Here is an 18,372-nt window from a genome sequence, read left to right on the forward strand (position 1 = left end):
TGTATGGTGTGTGTGTGTGTATGGTGTTTGTGTGTATGGTGTATGTGTGTGTATGGTGTGTGGTGTGTGTGTGTGTGGTGTGTGTGTGGTGTGTGTGTGTGTGTATGGTGTGTGTGTGTATGGTGTGTGTGTGTATGGTGTGTGTATGGTGTGTGTGGTGTGTGTGTGTGCAGGTGTGTGGTATGAGGTAATCACTGTAGGAGCAGCAGCTGATCACTCTCAGGGCTTCAAACATGGAGGACTACAGAGACTCCTCTCAGCCAGGAGGTGAGGGTGTGTGTGGGGGTGTGTGAGGGTCTGTGTGAGGGTGTTGTGTGGGGGTGTGAGGGTGTGGGGTGTGAGGGTCTGTGGGGGTGTGAGGGTCTGTGTGAGGGTGTGTGTGGGGGTGTGAGGGTCTGTGTGAGGGTGTGAGGGTCTGTGTGGGGGTGTGAGTGTGTGTGGGTGTGAGGGTCTGTGTGAGGGTGTGTGTGGGGGTGTGTGTGGGGGTGTAGGTGTGTGTGGGTGTGAGGGTCTGTGTGAGGGTGTGTGTGAGGGTGTGTGTGGGGGTGTGTGAGGGTGTGAGGGTCTGTGTGAGGGTGTGTGTGGGGGTGTGTGTGTGGGGGTGTGGGTGTGTGTGGGTGTGAGGGTCTGTGTGAGGGTGTGTGTGGGGGTGTGTGAGGGTGTGAGGGTCTGTGTGAGGGTGTGTGAGGGTGTGTGAGGGTCTGTGTGAGGGTGGTGTGTGGGGGTGTGTGAGGGTGTGGGGGGTGTGAGGGTCTGTGTGGGTGTGAGGGTCTGTGTGAGGGTGTGTGTGGGGGGTGTGGTGAGGGTGTGTGAGGGTGTGAGGGTCTGTGTGGGTGTGAGGGTGTGTGTGGGGGTGTGTGTGTGGCGAACAGTGGGGTTAGTCAAGGATTATAAATCTGTGTGTAATCTACAACCTCTGTCCTGTGGGATTATAGAAGAGGACCACCTTTAACTGCTCTCTCTCTCTCTCCTCTCTCTCTCTCTCTCCTCTCTCTCTCTCTCTCTCTCTCTCTCTCTCTCTCTCTCTCTCTCTCTCTCTGTCTCTCTCTGTCTCTCTCTCTCTCTCTCTGTCTCTCTCTCTCTGTCTCTCGTCTCTCTCTCTCTGTCTCTCTCTCTCTGTCTCTCTCTCTCTCTCTCTCTCTCTCTCTGTCTCTCTCTCTGTCTCTCTCTCTCTCTCTCAGTCTCTCTCTCCTCTCGTCTGTCTCTCTCTCTCTGTCTCTCTCTCTCTGTCTCTCTCTCTCTCTGTCTCTCTCTCTGTCTCTCTCTCTCTCTCTCTGTCTCTCTCTCTCTCTGTCTCTCTCTCTCTCTGTCTCTCTCTCTGTCTCTCTCTCTCTCTCTCTCTCTCTCTGTCTCTCTCTCTGTCTCTCTCTCTCTCTCTCTCTGTCTCTCTCTCTCTGTCTCTCTCTCTCTGTCTCTCTCTCTCTGTCTCTCTCTCTGTCTCTCTCTCTCTCTCTCTGTCTCTCTCTCTCTCTCTCTGTCTCTCTCTCTCTCTCTCTGTCTCTCTCTGTCTCTCCCTCTCTCTCTCTCTCTCTTCTCTCTTCTCTCTCTCTCTCTCTCTCTCTCTCTCTCTGTCGCTCTCCCTCTCTCTCTCTGTCTCTTTCATTCTCTCTCTTGATCCCTTACTCTCTCTCCTCTCTCTTTATCTATCTATCAATCCATCCCCCCCAGTGTGGGTGTGTCCTCAGAGCAGAGCTCCAGGGCCAGGGAGCTGCTGGGCAGTGTGGCCCAGCTGAGGCCTCTCCTCTGTGGGCAGGCTGAGGAGCTGCTGCAGGCCTCCTGGAGCTCTGCTCCTCCCTGCTGCTATGCGCTCTGGACAGACTGGCAGCCACGGTACACACAACCACACACACACACATACACGCACACATGCACACACATGGATGCACACGCACACACACACATGCACACATGCACACACGCACACACAGTCAGACAAAAACACCTCTCTCTCGTTCTGTTGGCAGACAGGACAGTTTGTCCACGTCCTCAAAGACGATCTGGTACGAAGCTCCCTATTGGCTCTCCACACCACTAGCCCCCGCCCAACCCAGTGATGGTCCTGCCTCCGTCACCACCGGCAACGGCACTCTTAACAGGCAGTCTTCCTATCAGGTAGCAGCGCCATCGCTACGGCAACGGGACTCTACCCACCAGGACATGGAGTACGACGAGGAGGACTGGGCAAGTTGGCGTGTGTGTGTGTGTGCGTGTGTGCGTGTGTAAGACTTACTTACTGTAAGTCGCTCTGGATAAGAGCGTCTGCTAAAAATGACTAAATGTAAGACGGATATTGGTCTAATGTTCCTGTGTGTGTGTGTAGGACAGAGTGTGGGCTAATGTAGCAAAGAGTCTGAACTGCATCGTGGCGATGGTGGACAGACTGCAGGAAAGAGATCACACACCACAGGAAGTGACATCAGAGGGGTCAACTGACAACACAAAGAATACCGGTACACACAAACACACCTTCACACACACAGAGCATCACAACACCACACACACACACAGAGCCTCACAACACCACACACACACACATAGCCTCACAACACCACACACACACACAGAGCCTCACAACACCACACACACACAGAGCCTCACAACACCACACACACACACAGAGCCTCACAACACCACACACACACACAGAGCCTCACAACACCACACACACACAGAGCCTCACAACACCACACACACACAGAGCCTCACAACACCACACACAGACTCACCCCCCCCCCCCCCTCCCCCAGGCTGGCGGGACCAGCTGCTCCCCCTGGTGGTGACCCTGCAGGACTGTGTGGGGGAGGCGGAGGCGTGGGCGCGGCCTGCTGTGACAGCCTTCCTCCTGCAGGGGGAGCACCGCTGCTGCCCCGGAGCCCCCATCACCCAGCGCAGAGACGCTGTGTTCAGCCAGGCGGTCAGTCACCGGGGGGAGAGAGAGTGTGTGTGGACAGAGAGAGTGTGTGTGTGTTCTTATGCTTCCGAATGCCACTTCAGCTGACATCCCTGTTGTGTGTGTGTGTGTGTAGCTGTCTGCCCTGGTGTGTGGGGTGTGTCTGCGTGTGTATTCAGGTCTGCAGGATCAGCTGTTTCTGCAGCAGCTCCACCTGCAGGGGGTCCTGGTCCAGTACGAGGGACTGCTGAGCACCTACGGTAGGACACACACACTAATATACACACACACACACACCGTACATACCCAGGTGTCCTAGCGTAGTGTGTGTGTGTTTGCAGGAGACGAGCAGGGGATACTGGAGGATATGGAGGTAGGAGTGATGGATCTGAACAGAGTCTCCTTCAGCCTCAGCCTGGCCACGAACGACCTGCCCTGCAGCCTGCAGCCCTGCCTTTCCTCCCCCCGGTACACACACACACACACACACACACACACACACACTCCTGCCCTGCAGCCCTGCCTTTCCTCCCCCCAGTACACACACACACACACACACACACACACTCCTGCCCTGCAGCCCTGCCTTTCCTCCCCCCAGTACACACACACACACACACACACACACACTCCTGCCCTGCAGCCCTGCCTTTCCTCCCCCCAGTACACACACACACACACACACACACACTCCTGCCCTGCAGCCCTGCCTTTCCTCCCCCCAGTACACACACACACACACCACACACACTCCTGCCCTGCAGCCCTGCCTTTCCTCCCCCCAGTACACATTTACATTTACATTTACATTTAGTCATTTAGCAGACGCTCTTATCCAGAGCGACTTACAGTAAGTACAGGGACATTCCCCCGAGGCAAGTAGGGTGAAGTGCCTTGCCCAAGGACACAACGTCAGTTGGCATGACCGGGAATCGAACTGGCAACCTTCGGATTACTAGTCCGACTCCCTCACCGCTCAGCCACCTGACTCCCCTACACACACACACACACACACACACACACACACACACACACACACACACACACACACACACACACACACACACACACACACACACACACACACACACACACACACACACACCACACACACACACACACACACACACACACACACACACACACACACACACACACACACACACACACACACTCCTGCTGAATGCTCTCCGTCTCCAGGGGGGGATGACATCGTTGTCCAGGTTCCGTTTGCCCCCGGATGCGTTTGCGGCGTTGCCGTGGGAACTCAGAGATGGGCAGTTGGTGAGAGTTCATCCTGTGTTTTTCAACATAGGAATCAACCAGCAACAGAGTCTGGCTGAAAGGTACACACCACACACACACCACACACACACACACCACACACACACCACACACACACGAGTGCTGTCTGTACACATTCAGTACACACCCCTCTTGATGTATGGGCTATAGTGGTTACAGCACATTTACTCATTTGGCAGACGCTCTTATCCAGAGCAACTTACAGTAAGTACAGGGACATTCCCCCGAGGCAAGTAGGGTGAAGTGTCTTGCCCAAGGACACAACGTCATTTTGCACGGCCGGGAATTGTACTGGCAACCTTCAGATTACTAGCCCGATTCCCTAACCGCTCAGCCACCTCAGACAGGTTGATTAGAGATCACAGGTTCAAATCCTTCCAGAGTACATCACCTTGGTTGAGCCAATAGTAACTTTAGTACTTCTGTGTGTGTTGTGTGTGTGTGTGTGTGTGTGTAGGTTTGGAGACAGCTCTGTTCAGGACAGGATTAACCAGAGGAGCTTTGAGCTTCTGAAGGTCTACTACAACACACTGAAGAAGACACTGCCCTCTGTCTGTACGTACACACACACACACACACACACACACACACACACACACACACACACACACACAGGTGTGTGTGTTGATGGTCTCTGTGCTGTGCAGGTGGTATGGAGGTGGAGCAGGTGGAGGAGGTGGAGCAGGTGGAGGAGGTGCTGGTGTCTCTGCAGGTCAGTCTGCAGAGCAAGAGGAGGAAGAACACAGATGTGCTCTGGCTGGCAGCTCAGGTGAGGAGTGTGTGTGTGTGTGTGGTGTGTGGTGTGTGTGTGTCAGTAGTCTTGTTTAACTAAGTGAAACTTGAAAAACTAGACCTTGTGGATCCTTTTTGCTGCCCCAGAACAAATGTTTTTTTCTTGGGGTTTAGGGTAAGTCTTGGGAATAGAGTTACATTAGGGTTAGGGGTTAGAGATAACACCAGTTTGTGCTAGGAGTGAATAAAATATACAGAAACAAATTGTGTGTCTCTGTGTGTGTGTGTGTGTGTGTGTGTGTGTGTGTGTGTGTGTGTGTGTGTGTGTGTGTGTGTGTGTGCAGGTGTGCAGGGCTCTGAGGGGGGTCCGGTTGACCAGCTGTAAGAGTGCTAAGGACCGCACCTCCATGTCTGTCACCCTGGAGCAGGTTAGGGTGCTCAGCCAGCAGCACTACCTCAGCCCCCAACACTTCCCCCGGCGCGCTGGACTGCATGAGGAGGTCAGGATGTGTGTGTGTGGGTGTGTGTGTGTGTGTGGACCCTTCTGCACTGCTTCTTTGATTTCTGCTTTCTGTTTCTTTACAACTAACTACTAACCTCTCCTCTCTCTCCTTCCCTCTCTCCTTTCCCTTTCTCTCTTTCCTTCTCTCTCTCACTCTTTCTCTCTTTCCTTCTCTTTCTCTCACTTTTCTCTTTCCTTTTCTCTCCCTGGCTCTTTCTCTCTTTCCTTCTCTCTCTCTCACTCTTTTTCTCTTTCCTTCTCTCTCTCACTCTTTCCTTCTCTCTCTCTCACTCTTTCTCTCTTTCCTTCTTTCTCTCTCTCTCACTCTTTCTCTCTTTCCTTCTCTCTCTCTCACTCTTTTTCTCTTTCCTTCTCTCTCTCTCACTCTTTCCTTCTCTCTCTCTCACTCGTTCCTTCTTTCTCTCTCTCTCACTCTTTCTCTCTTTCCTTCTCTCTCTCTCACTCTTTTTCTCTTTCCTTCTCTCTCTCTCACTCTTTCCTTCTCTCTCTCTCACTCTTTCTCTCTTTCCTTCTTTCTCTCTCTCTCACTCTTTCTCTCTTTCCTTCTCTCTCTCTCACTCTTTTTCTCTTTCCTTCTCTCACTCTTTCTCTCTCCAACCCTGTCTCGCCTCCCCCCCCCCCTCTCAGTGCCCGACAGGGCTGGGGTCAGATGGCTCCTGGGGGGTGTGGGGGGTGTGTCCAGGGCCAGGCCCCGCCCCCTTCCCTGGCGGTGCTACTAGTCTCCGCCCACCTGCTGGTGGTTTGGCTCCTCCTCCTCAGCCTGGTGCTGCTGGCACGGCCCCTCTAACACTGTGTGTGTGTGTGTTTATAGTCTGTGTGTATCTCTGTGTGTGTGCTTATCTGTGTGTGTGTGTGTGTGTGTGTGTGTGTGTGCGTGGGCAGGGAGGGCTGCAGGATGGAGAACGTGCAGAAGAATATCTGCAGCAGGAAGTACGCCTTCAACAGCGTTCAGCTGCTCACCTTCCCCAAACTGTACCGCCCCCCGGAGGGCACCTACGGAAGGGCGGCGTCCTAGAGAGGGGGGGGGGGGGGGGGGCGGGGAGCGAGAGAGAGGAGAGAGGGAATGACAGGAAGTGTGTAAATGTACCTCAGACTATGAACATGTGACCTAATCTGTGCTTTTGTAAAGTGTCTCGTGTGTTAGCCTTCTGGACCTTGTAAATATGTTTTTACCCAAAATAAAAAATACATAATTAAATAATCAAACAAACTGATTTGAGACTTCCCCACACACACATACTCCAATTATTGTTATTATGAATTTATTCATGAATATCCCCGTTGTGATACATTGAGTCATTGATTACATTTATTAATTTACATTCTGGTTTTGATACATGTCCTAAGCATGCCACACCGCTAGGTGGCGCAGCCCTGGAATCCGCCTCCTCGTTCTACACACCGTTCCCCTGTCCCAGCCAAAACAAGCGGCCCACAGACAAGTAGACAATATCTGACCAGCTCACAACAATACAAGCCAGGAACTTTTACAAACTACACTTTCCTATTGACGTTCACGTTTCTGCAACGGTTAAAGGACGGTGTCATGGTCGGAGCAGGCGGTGTTTTCCGGGCCGCGGTAGATACGGTCTCGTAAATTCAGGAGCTTTTGGAAATGGCTTCGAGCTGCAACGCGACGTAGACGGACAGCGCACAAAGGGAGCTCGCAGGGCGCACAGCGCTAGCTAAACATCCGCTATGGAGTAGGCGGTGCCGTTAGCCGTGCTGCTCCAGGACCGTTCTACCGACCGAATCTCACCGAGCGGAGCCATGGCCGTGTCGCTGATGCAGGCGTGCCGCAGCCTGGCCTTGTCAACCTGGCTCGTCTCCTTCTGCTTCGTCCATCTGCTATGTCTGGATTTCACCGTGGCCGAGCGCGAGGAGTGGTACACGGCGTTTGTAAACATCAGCTACATGGACCCCCGCGACCGCGGAGGCACGGTCCGAGAAAACGGAGTGTGGACGCTACGGGGAACACTCTTTAAAACGTGACGCCCGCGGAGTTGTCGTGCTACCGGCTGTCCCGCACGACAGACAAGCCTGCGACCCCAACACCCGGTTCTCGGTGCCCGCTCACGCCAGCTCGTGGATCGCTTTAATATCTCACGGTAACTGCTCGTACAAGGAGAAGATCCGCCACGCTGCAAGTCAGAACGCGTCCGCCATCGTCATATTCAACGTGGGATCCACTAACGCCAACGACACGATCACCATGCCCCATTCAGGTGAGCCCCCATGCCCCCTCAGGTGAGCCCCCATGCCCCCTCAGGTGAGTCCCCATGCCCCCCCTCAGGTGAGCCCCCATGCCCCCTCAGGTGAGCCCCCATGCCCCCCTCAGGTGAGCCCCCATGCCCCCTCAGGTGAGCCCCCATGCCCCCCTCAGGTGAGCCCCCATGCCCCCTCAGGTGAGCCCCCATGCCCCCCTCAGGTGAGCCCCCATGCCCCCTCAGGTGAGCCCCCATGCCCCCTCAGGTGAGCCCCCATGCCCCCCTCAGGTGAGCCCCCATGCCCCCTCAGGTGAGCCCCCATGCCCCCCTCAGGTGAGCCCCCATGCCCCCTCAGGTGAGCCCCCATGCCCCCTCAGGTGAGTCCCCATGCCCCCCTCAGGTGAGCCCCCATGCCCCCCTCAGGTGAGCCACCGTCACACACACACACACCTGGGATATGCGGATGGACCTAGCTAGCTAGCTATCAGAGTGTGTCACATTGATCATAAGTATATTTTTAGGCACAGTGATTGATCTAGTGTGTGGGTCACAGTCAGACCATTGGGTGCTGTGTGGTGTGTGTGTGTGTGTGGGGGGGGGGGGGTGAGGAGATCCTCCACACACACACACACCACACAGCTGTGATGGTGTAACACCATGTCCCACAGCTGTGTGGTGTGTGTGTGTGTGTTAGACTCCAGTCTCTCTCCTCCCCAGCTGCAGCTCAGATGCTGAGAGCGTTCCAGTTCCTCCCTGGTCTGAAGAGACATGGTCCAACATGTCCTTCTACTGTGTGTGTCTGTGTGTGTGTGTACAGAATGTGTGTGTGTGTGTGTGTGTGTGTAATAACAGTGTAGGGGGCCAGGTGTACAGTGTGTGTGTGTGTAATAACAGTGTAGGGGGCCAGGTGTACAGTGTGTGTGTGTGTGTGTGTAGGGGGCCAGGTGGACAGTGTGTGTGTGCGTGTAGGGGGCCAGGTGGACAGTGTGTGTGTGTGTGTGTGTGTGTGTGTGTGTAGGGGGCCAGGTGTACAGTGTGTGTGTGTAGGGGGCCAGGTGGACAGTGTGTGTGTGTGTGTAGGGGGCCAGGTGTACAGTGTGTGTGTAGGGGGCCAGGTGTACAGTGTGTGTGTGTGTACAGTGTGTGTAGGGGGCCAGGTGGACAGTGTGTGTGTGTGTGTGTGTGTGTGTGTGTAGGGGGCCAGGTGGACAGTGTGTGTGTGTGTGTGTGTGTGTGTGTAGGGGGCCAGGTGTACAGTGTGTGTGTAGGGGGCCAGGTGTACAGTGTGTGTGTGTGTACAGTGTGTGTAGGGGGCCAGGTGGACAGTGTGTGTGTGTGTGTGTGTGTGTAGGGGGCCAGGTGTACAGTGTGTGTGTAGGGGGCCAGGTGTACAGTGTGTGTGTAGGGGGCCAGGTGTACAGTGTGTGTGTGTGTGTGTGTACAGTGTGTGTGTGTGTACAGTGTGTGTAGGGGGCCAGGTGTACAGTGTGTGTGTAGGGGGCCAGGTGTACAGTGTGTGTGTGTGTGTGTACAGTGTGTGTGTACAGTGTGTGTAGGGGGCCAGGTGGACACCTGGAACATTCCTGGAATCGTTCCCAGCATTCCAGAACATTCTCAGGGAATTTCACAACCCAGCCAATCCCGGCTTTGTCGCCAGGCCGCTGCCACGGCAACCATGAAGCGCACACACACACTGCCTCTGTGTTCTGTCTGGTTTGGGAACACCAGAGTTCTAGAAGACCTGTCTGGCTGTTGAGTCTGAAGAGAGATGTGTGTGTGTGTGTGTGAGTTGTGTTTATACCAAGTCAGGCCTTAGTCACAAGATTTCATTCTGCACTCTCACATACACTCTCAAACCCTCCCTCTCTCCCTGCAGGGGTGGGGGACGTGGTAGCCATCATGATCCCGGAGCCTAAAGGTCGCGAGGTCGCCGCCCTGCTGGAGCGTAACGTCACGGTAACCATGCACATCACCATAGGAACACGTAACCTGCAGAAGTACGTGAGCAGGACGTCGGTGGTGTTCGTGTCCATCTCGTTCATCGTGCTGATGATCATCTCCCTCGCCTGGCTCGTCTTCTACTACATCCAGAGGTTCAGATACGCCAACGCCCGCGACCGCAACCAGGTACACACCTACACACACACAGCAGGTCCACACACACACACATCAGGTACACACACACACATCAGGTACACACACACACACACAGCCAGGTGTACACACACACACAGTTCTGATTGACACTTGTCTGCCTCTCTATCCACAGAGACGCCTGGGGGACGCAGCTAAGAAGGCCATCAGTAAACTGCAGATACGCACCATCAGGAAGGGAGACCAGGTACGAACCAGCACACACACACACACACACCAGGTAAGACCCCCTTACCAGCACACACACACACACTGTGTATGATGTGTGTGTGTTCCAGGAGGCGGAGCCAGACTTTGATAACTGTGCTGTGTGTGTTCCAGGAGGCGGAGCCAGACTTTGATAACTGTGCTGTGTGTGTTCCAGGAGGCGGAGCCAGACTTTGATAACTGTGCTGTGTGTGTTCCAGGAGGCGGAGCCAGACTTTGATAACTGTGCTGTGTGTGTTCCAGGAGGCGGAGCCAGACTTTGATAACTGTGCTGTGTGTGTTCCAGGAGGCGGAGCCAGACTTTGATAACTGTGCCGTGTGCATCGAGGGTTACAAGCCCAACGACGTGGTCAGAGTTCTGCCCTGCAGGTAACATGTTCTCAAAGTTCTCCTTAGAACTGCCATGGAGAACCCTGGAATCACCTGCCCCCTCTCTCCCCTCCTCCTCTCCTCCCTTGTTCTCTCTCTTCCCCCTCTCTCTCCCCCCCTCTCTCTCTCTCCCCCCTCTCTCTCTCTCCCCCCCCCTCTCTCTCTCTCCCCGTCTCTCCCCCCTCTTTCTCCCCTCTCTCTCCCCCCTCCAGACATGTGTTCCACAGGGGCTGTGTGGACCCCTGGCTGCAGGACCACCGTACCTGCCCCATGTGCAAGATGAACATCCTGAAGGCCCTGGGCATCGCTGTGAGTCAGACTGGGGAAATATAGGAGTCAGATAGGAGTTACACTGGAGACAGACAGGAGTCAGACAGGAGTCAGACAGGAGTCAGACAGGAGTCAGACAGGAGTCAGACAGGAGTCAGACAGGAGTCAGACAGGAGTCAGACAGGAGTCAGACAGGAGGACAAGAGTCATGTAAATGAATCACCTATCCTCTTCCCACCTCCTTCACCTCCCACAGTTGAATGCAGACTGCCTGGACGACCTCCCCCTGGAGTACGAGGCCTCCCTGGGGGGCGGGGGGGTGGGGGGGCTGGCGCTGGAGGTGCTGGTGTCGGGGGGCTCCAGCGAGGGGGCCCTGGGCGAGGGGGAGGGGGGGGTTCTGGACCCGGGGGTGAGGAGGGTGGGGCTTCCGCAGGACTACCACGACCCTGACACTCTGAGGGAGTCACCTGTAACCGCCACCACTGACACACACACAGGTAACACACACACAGGTAACACACACACACAGGTAACACACACACACAGGTAACACACACACACAAGGTAACACACACACACACAGGTAACATACACACACAGGTAACACACACACACAGGTAACACACACACACACACAGGTAACACACACACTCAGGTAACACACACACACAGGTAACACACACACACAGGTAACACACACACACAGGTAACACATACACACACACAGGTAACACATACACACACACAGGTAACACATACACACACACAGGTAACACATACACACACACAGGTAACACATACACACACACAGGTAACACACATCTAACACACAGCTGTCTTAAACACAGCTGTTGGTACAACCCTCTCTCTACCTGTCTAAGACTCCTCCTCTTGTTCCGCCCCAAAGGTGAGCTCCAGCCAATGGCCAGCAGTGCCTCCCTGGCCTCCCTGGTGATCGCCGTGGAAACGGGCCTGTCGGACGAGGAGCTGTCTTTGGGGTCGCCCCTCCCTGGAGAGAAGTCCTGAGGGGGGGGCTGGTCGGGCGGCCGGGATGGCTGGGGCCGGGATGGCTGGGGCCGGGCCAGAGAGAGACAGGAACAGACTGTTGACATGAACATGCTTACCTGAGACCTCACCTGGCTGGATGTTGGAGGAGATCACCTAGGCTGACCCTGTCCAGGTGGGCCCTTCAGAAGGTGTGTTTACCTGTACACCGACTCACCTGGATGGGGGTCTGGAACACAGACTCACCTGGATGGGGGTCTGGAACACAGACTCACCTGGATGGGGGTCTGGAACACAGACTCACTTGGATGGAGGTCTGGAACACAGACTCACTTGGATGGGGGTCTGGAACACAGACTCACTTGGATGGGGGTCTGGAACACAGACTCACCTGGATGGGGGTCTGGAACACAGACTCACCTGGATGGGGGTCTGGAACACAGACTCACCTGGATGGGGGTCTGGAACACAGACTCACCTGGACACACCTGACTTACCTGGACACACCTGACTCACCTGGACACACCTGACTCACCTGGACACACCTGACTCACCTGGACACACCTGACTCACCTGGACACACTTACAGGATTTTCACCTGATCTAATCGAACACCAAACTAGAACTGCATTCCTTTTTTGGCCTGGACTTTTATTGTGAAAAGGGCGCTAAGGACTCTGGGAGACTTAGTACAATGTGCCAGGCTGACATCTTTTTCTTTTCTTCCTGTGTTTTTGACCTAGAAATGGACTGTAACATTGTAACAGTGAACCACATGGTGTTGCCATGGTTACACACCAGTGTTGTATTGAACTACAGTATTTTCTGGTTTATATGTGAATATTAACCTAGATCCTATATCTATACCATGTATTTAAAGTGTTTTTCTTTTTTCTCTCGCCTCCCTGTTTGTGTGAGACAGCTGCCTTGTTTGTTAGTGTGTCAGAAGTGCGTCTGTAGATGTGAATGAAATGCCTTTTTATACAGGCAGCTCTGTAGACAGCCCCTGGTGACAATCACAAAACATTCTAGGGTCCTCGACATGGCAATTTGTTGATTTGTAACTTGTTTAAGTGTTCTGACCAATAGGAGATGGTTACCATAGCAGTTGGTTACCATAGCAGTATCTTTCAGTGACCAATCAGGAGCCAACCAGGGCCTCTGAGGTTTAGAAGCCAACCAACCTGGTTGCGTGGAATATTGTGGGTGGAGACACAGTTCCCACAACCAATCATGAGGTAGCATAGGCAGAGCTTAGAATCATGAGGTGTTCTGTGTTAGGTTGAGCCAACAGGAAGTGGCTTGTTTTTATCTTTTGTAAGGTTATCTTTTGAAGGTTACAGACATGTAGTCGAGCCTAACCAACACCTTAACACCTTAACACAGAAACAGAGAGAGGGGGAGGGAGAGAGTTGTCTACTATTTTGATATCAGAGGATTAGAATGTTTATTTTTGTAATCCCACTCAGTGTTATTGATTAACCTGATCCCCCTGATTAGGAGTGCTGGTGATTTGTGACTGTTCCGCCCCCCCCCCCCCCCAGCAGAGTTGATCAGATGGTACAGAACTTCCTGGTCCTAACTTCCTGTAGGACGGATCCTAACTTCCTGTAGGACGGATCCTAACTTCCTGTAGGACGGATCCTAACTTCCTGTGGACGGAGGCTGACTTCCTGTGGACGGAGGCTGACTTCCTGTGGACGGAGGCTGACTTGCCTTGGCAGAACTGTAGGACGTAGGAGCCTCCTAGCATCCCTCTGAGCTGCCAGGACCTGCAGTAATGATGTCCTCTGAGCTGCCAGGACCTGCAGTAATGATGTCCTCTGAGCTGCCAGGACCTGCAGTAATGATGTCCTCTGAGCTGCCAGGACCTGCAGTAATGATTTCCTCTGAGCTGCCAGGACCTGCAGTAATGATGTCCTCTGAGCTGCCAGGACCTGCAGTAATGATGTCCTCTGAGCTGCCAGGACCTGCAGTAATGATGTCCTCTGAGCTGCCAGCACCTGCAGTAATGATGTCCTCTGAGCTGCCAGGACCTGCAGTAATGATGTCCTCTGAGCTGCCAGGACCTGCAGTAATGATGTCCTCTGAGCTGCCAGGACCTGCAGTAATGATGTCCTCTGAGCTGCCAGGACCTGCAGTAATGATGTCCTCTGAGCTGCCAGGACCTGCAGTAATGATGTCCTCTGAGCTGCCAGGACCTGCAGTAATGATGTCCTCTGAGCTGCCAGGACCTGCAGTAATGATGTCCTCTGAGCTGCCAGGACCTGCAGTAATGATGTCCTCTGAGCTGCCAGGACCTGCAGTAATGATGTCCTCTGAGCTGCTTGTATGCTCCTATTTCAGCTCCTGCTTGTTGTTCATATCTCCTCTCTGATTGGTTCCTGTGATGCACTTTATGAGAAGGTACGTTAGTACTAAGGGCAGCTCGGGTGGATGAGGATAGTTTTAAATTGTACTTTTTTTTATTTTTAAGGCAAAAGTCCAAAAGAGAGAAACTCCACCCACCTGGGCTGCACCGGGCTGGCAAAACATGGTTACCCCAGAGTCATTGTCGTGACAACGGCCCCATTTGGATGTGTCAGGAACCGTGGTAACCAGTTTGCCATGTTGTGGGGTTGGTTTCTATGGTCTTGAGGATAACCAGACGTATGACTGACCTGTGTGTGCACACGCCCTGGTGTACATAGCAGGCGTGATAGCAGTGTTTAATATGTAAGGTGTCGCACGCGTTGTCAGTCAGCTTGACTCTGAGTTTCAATAAACTTAATTGCAAGTTGTTGTTTTTTTTAAACAAAAGCTCTTCTTATTATTGACTTGCTAGAGTCACTACACACCCTAGTTTCAACCCTCTCCAGCACTTTCATGTTTTCAAAACAATTCTGGTGAAATGTTGTTGATGGGAGTTTTGGATCATTTTGGGTGGGAGTGTTCCATGAACACAACCAGTCACATGGTTTTGGTGTGTAGTTACTCTGTGATGTTTGATTAGGGACACAACAAACAGACAGATTTAAAACATCTTTATTATCATCTGGTATTCTACATGTCACATAATTCAGGTCAGGGTTCTAGAGTGAGTGAGTGTGTCTGTGTGTGTCAGAAGAGAATACCTGGTATATATGGTACAAAACAACTGACACATCTGGGATTAGCAAACACACATTCTATTTGCAACCTAACCATTTAATAATCCTATTCTCTGCAAGGCTGGATAGAAACTTTCCAGGGCTTCCTGTGTGTGAGGCTGAGGAGAGAGGGAGGCTGGGGAGAGGGGAGGCTGGGGAGAGGGGAGGCTGGGGGGGAGAGGGAGGCTGGGGGGAGGGGAGGCTGGGGGGTGAGGGAGGACTGGGGAGAGGGAGGCTGGGGGGAGAGGGAGGCTGGGGGGAGAGGGAGGCTGGGGAGAGAGGGAGGGAAGGAAGGAGAAGGGAGGGGGGGGGGGGTGGTGGCTGGAGATGCAGGTGGTGGAGGCTGGGGAGAGAGGGAGGCTGGGGGGAGAGGGAGGCTGGGGGGGAGAGGGAGGCTGGGGAGAGAGGGAGGGGGTGGGTGGTGGCTGGAGATGCAGGTGGTGGAGGCTGTAGAGAGGTGGTGGAGGTGATGAAACGAGGGTGTTCATCGTGTGAAGGGATAGGAGGCACTGGACCAAAGAGGGGTGAGAAGAGGAGGATTAGCTTGTTAGCTTGTCAGTATGAAAGACAGCTTTTAAGTATGATAACTTGTCTGTACAATAACATGTTAGCTTATCAGTACAATAGAATGTTACCATGATAGCATGTTAGCATGTTAGCCTGGTTTCTGTCCAGGTGTCTTTCACCTCTTGGTGTCTCCCCTCGCCTCAGCAAACTTGTGTCTCAACAGGTAACTAGCCAGAGCATCAGCCACCTGCAACACACACACACACACATTAAATGTAAAGGTGAATCTCTCTCACACACTAACACAATGATGTAGGTGATGCTTTACATCAGGGGTCCCCGGTTCAGACAGATACATTTGGGCCGGCCCTCTGAACAATGCTAGAGACACACACAAGACAAGAACAAAACAAAAAACTGTAGAATATGAAAAAAGGTAATTACGATGGTAATAATGCTCTTTTTATACGGTGCATAACAAAATAATAAACTAATCTAGCATAATAAATACATCTAAATGAATAATAACATCTCCACAATAATACTGGTAGTCACTCCGGCACATGTCTGTTACAGACCGACCCAGCCCCACATTAAAGAAAGGAATAATTATCTGGCCCCTGCTTTACACAGTCAGATGTAGGTGATGTCATACTTTTTCTGGTGTGTCCTCATGCACTGCATGGCCACAATGGGGCAGCACCTGCATCATGAATTTACCTGGAAGAAGAAGACACCCGATCAAAAATGTTCTCTCTCTCAATCTATATCTCTTCTTCCCTTTCTTTCTTTCTCTCTCTCTCCCGCCCTTCCTCTCAATCTATATCTCTCTCTTTCTCTTTTTCTCTCAGAAATCAGAAACAGCTTTATTTGCCAAGTAAGTTTGCACAAACAAGAAATTTAATCTCTCTCCCTCCCTTTCTTATTATGTATCTCCTTTCCTCTCTCTCCTTTGCTTGGTTCCTTTCTATCTCTTTCACCCTCCTCCATCTCCCTCCCTCTAGCAGTCTCCCAGTCCCTCCCTCTCCTCCCCTCCCTCTCTCCCTCTCTCCCCTCCCTCCCTCCCTCCCCTCCCTCCTCCCTCTCCCCCCTCCCTCCCTCTCCTCCCTCCCTCCCTCAGCTGTCAGCTCTGGGAGCTGTTGACTGACAAGACCAGGTGTCCCTCAACACTGCTTTACTGCCCAAGGGTGTGTGTGTGTCTGTGTGGGTGTGTGTGTGTGTGTCTGTGTGTGGGAGGGTGTGTGTGTCTGTGTGTGGGAGGGTGTGTGTGTCTGTGTGTGGGAGGGTGTGTGTCTGTGTGTCAAACTGCTTTCAGAGACAGTCTTACCTTGCATTTGGCCTATAGTGAGGGACCTGTCCAACCTATTTACACCTACACACACACGCACATGCACAAACGCATACACACACAGTTAATGACCCAATCAGCTGTTTCACCCTGATCCATGCTATCTTGTCATGTAACCAGTTAATCATCCAAACCACCACTACCTGAAAGCTACAGTGTGTGTGTGTGTACCTGACAACAGCAGAGAGAGTGTGTGTGTGTGTACCTGACAACAGCAGAGAGTGTGAGTGTGTGTGTGTGTGTACCTGACAACAGCAGAGAGTGTGAGTGTGTGTGTGTGTGTACCTGACAACAGCAGAGTGTGTGTGTGTGTGTGTGTGTGTACCTGACAACAGCAGAGAGTGTGTGTGTGTGTGTGTGTACCTTACAACAGCAGAGTGTGTGTGTGTGTGTGTGTGTGTACCTGACAGCAGCAGAGAGTGTGTGTGTACCTGACAACAGCAGAGAGTGTGAGTGTGTGTGTACCTGACAACAGCAGAGAGTGTGTGTGTGTGTGTACCTGACAGCAACAGAGTGTGTGTGTGTGTGTGTGTACCTGACAGCAACAGAGTGTGTGTGTGTGTGTGTGTGTACCTGACAGCAACAGAGAGTGTGTGTGTGTGTGTGTACCTGACAGCAACAGAGAGTGTGTGTGTGTGTGTGTGTGTGTGTGTGTACCTGACAGCAGCAGAGTGTGTGTGTGTGTGTGTGTGTGTGTGTGTGTACCTGACAGCAGCAGAGAGTGTGTGTGTGTGTACCTGACAGCAACAGAGAGTGTGTGTGTGTGTGTGTGTGTGTGTGTACCTGACAGCAACAGAGAGTGTGTGTGTGTACCTGACAGCAACAGAGAGTGTGTGTGTGTGTGTGTACCTGACAGCAACAGAGAGTGTGTGTGTGTGTGTGTGTGTACCTGACAGCAACAGAGAGTGTGTGTGTGTGTGTGTACCTGACAGCAACAGCAGCTTGGGCAGGTTGCATCCCAGGAACAGGTTGGAGATGCCTCTGAACCAGCCATCCCAGTACTTCTCTGCTTTAGACAGGTCAATACGCCAGCGATACACTCCTGCCTGATGCACACACGCACGCATGCCACACACACACACACACACCACACACATACCGTACACACACACAATTAGAACCCTTAATGTATGGCGTGTGTGTGTGTGTGTGTTCTCATACCTCTGCCTCAGGTACCTCAGCAGCTGTCTTCTCTTTGATCTGGTTCTGATCCGGAACTTCCTGGTTGCCCTCGACAACCACCTCACTCACAAGACTGAGTTCTGATTGGTCACCCTCGGTCACCTCACACCTAGGAGAGGAGAGACCATGAGAGTGTGTGAAGATTGGAAGGAGGATCCAGAGACAGACAGACAGACAGAGAGACAGAGAGACAGACAGACAGAGAGACAGAGAGACAGAGAGACAGAGAGACAGACAGACAGATAGAGAGACAGAGAGACAGAAAGACAGACAGACAGACAGACAGACAGACAGACAGACAGAGAGACAGAGAGACAGAGAGACAGACAGACAGACAGACAGACAGACAGAGAGACAGAGAGACAGACAGACAGACAGACAGAGAGACAGAGAGACAGAGAGACAGAGAGACAGAGAGACAGACAGACAGACAGACAGAGAGACAGAGAGACAGAGAGACAGAGAGACAGAGAGACAGACAGACAGACAGACAGAGAGACAGACAGACAGTACCTCTTCACCTGTCCCACCACTGAAACCCTAGC

At 52.8% G+C, this 18,372-nt stretch overlaps 3 protein-coding genes across 3 annotated transcripts; 2 read left to right on the forward strand and 1 right to left on the reverse strand.

The window, feature by feature from the left end:
• The first annotated feature begins 115 nt into the window (after nt 1-115).
• On the forward strand, nt 116-6,618 carry LOC136939580 (type II inositol 3,4-bisphosphate 4-phosphatase-like). Its single transcript, XM_067232176.1, is given in 15 exon segments — nt 116-267; nt 1,669-1,772; nt 1,775-1,830; nt 1,965-2,050; nt 2,097-2,181; nt 2,321-2,450; nt 2,748-2,914; nt 3,027-3,150; nt 3,232-3,358; nt 4,114-4,236; nt 4,653-4,750; nt 4,843-4,964; nt 5,272-5,406; nt 5,408-5,427; nt 6,333-6,618. Coding segments are annotated over 15 exon segments (1,632 nt in total). The 5' UTR covers nt 116-145; the 3' UTR covers nt 6,466-6,618.
• Nucleotides 6,619-6,933: 315 nt separating this feature from the next.
• Nucleotides 6,934-12,557, forward strand: LOC136939582 (RING finger protein 150-like). The gene is given in 8 exon segments (XM_067232179.1): nt 6,934-7,378; nt 7,380-7,675; nt 9,534-9,784; nt 9,927-9,998; nt 10,305-10,387; nt 10,600-10,696; nt 10,914-11,154; nt 11,565-12,557. Coding segments are annotated over 8 exon segments (1,317 nt in total). The 5' UTR covers nt 6,934-7,220; the 3' UTR covers nt 11,684-12,557.
• A 2,583-nt stretch (nt 12,558-15,140) lies between these two features.
• Nucleotides 15,141-18,372, reverse strand: LOC136939581 (protein phosphatase methylesterase 1-like; the record flags this gene model as incomplete). Its single annotated transcript, XM_067232177.1, is given in 7 exon segments — nt 15,141-15,299; nt 15,477-15,544; nt 15,953-16,017; nt 16,625-16,669; nt 17,571-17,691; nt 17,807-17,936; nt 18,341-18,372. Coding segments are annotated over 7 exon segments (486 nt in total), but the record flags the coding sequence as incomplete, so codon positions are not given.

Source organism: Osmerus mordax, unplaced genomic scaffold (genome assembly GCF_038355195.1).
Source record: "Osmerus mordax isolate fOsmMor3 unplaced genomic scaffold, fOsmMor3.pri Scaffold_248, whole genome shotgun sequence".
NCBI lineage: Eukaryota > Metazoa > Chordata > Actinopteri > Osmeriformes > Osmeridae > Osmerus > Osmerus mordax.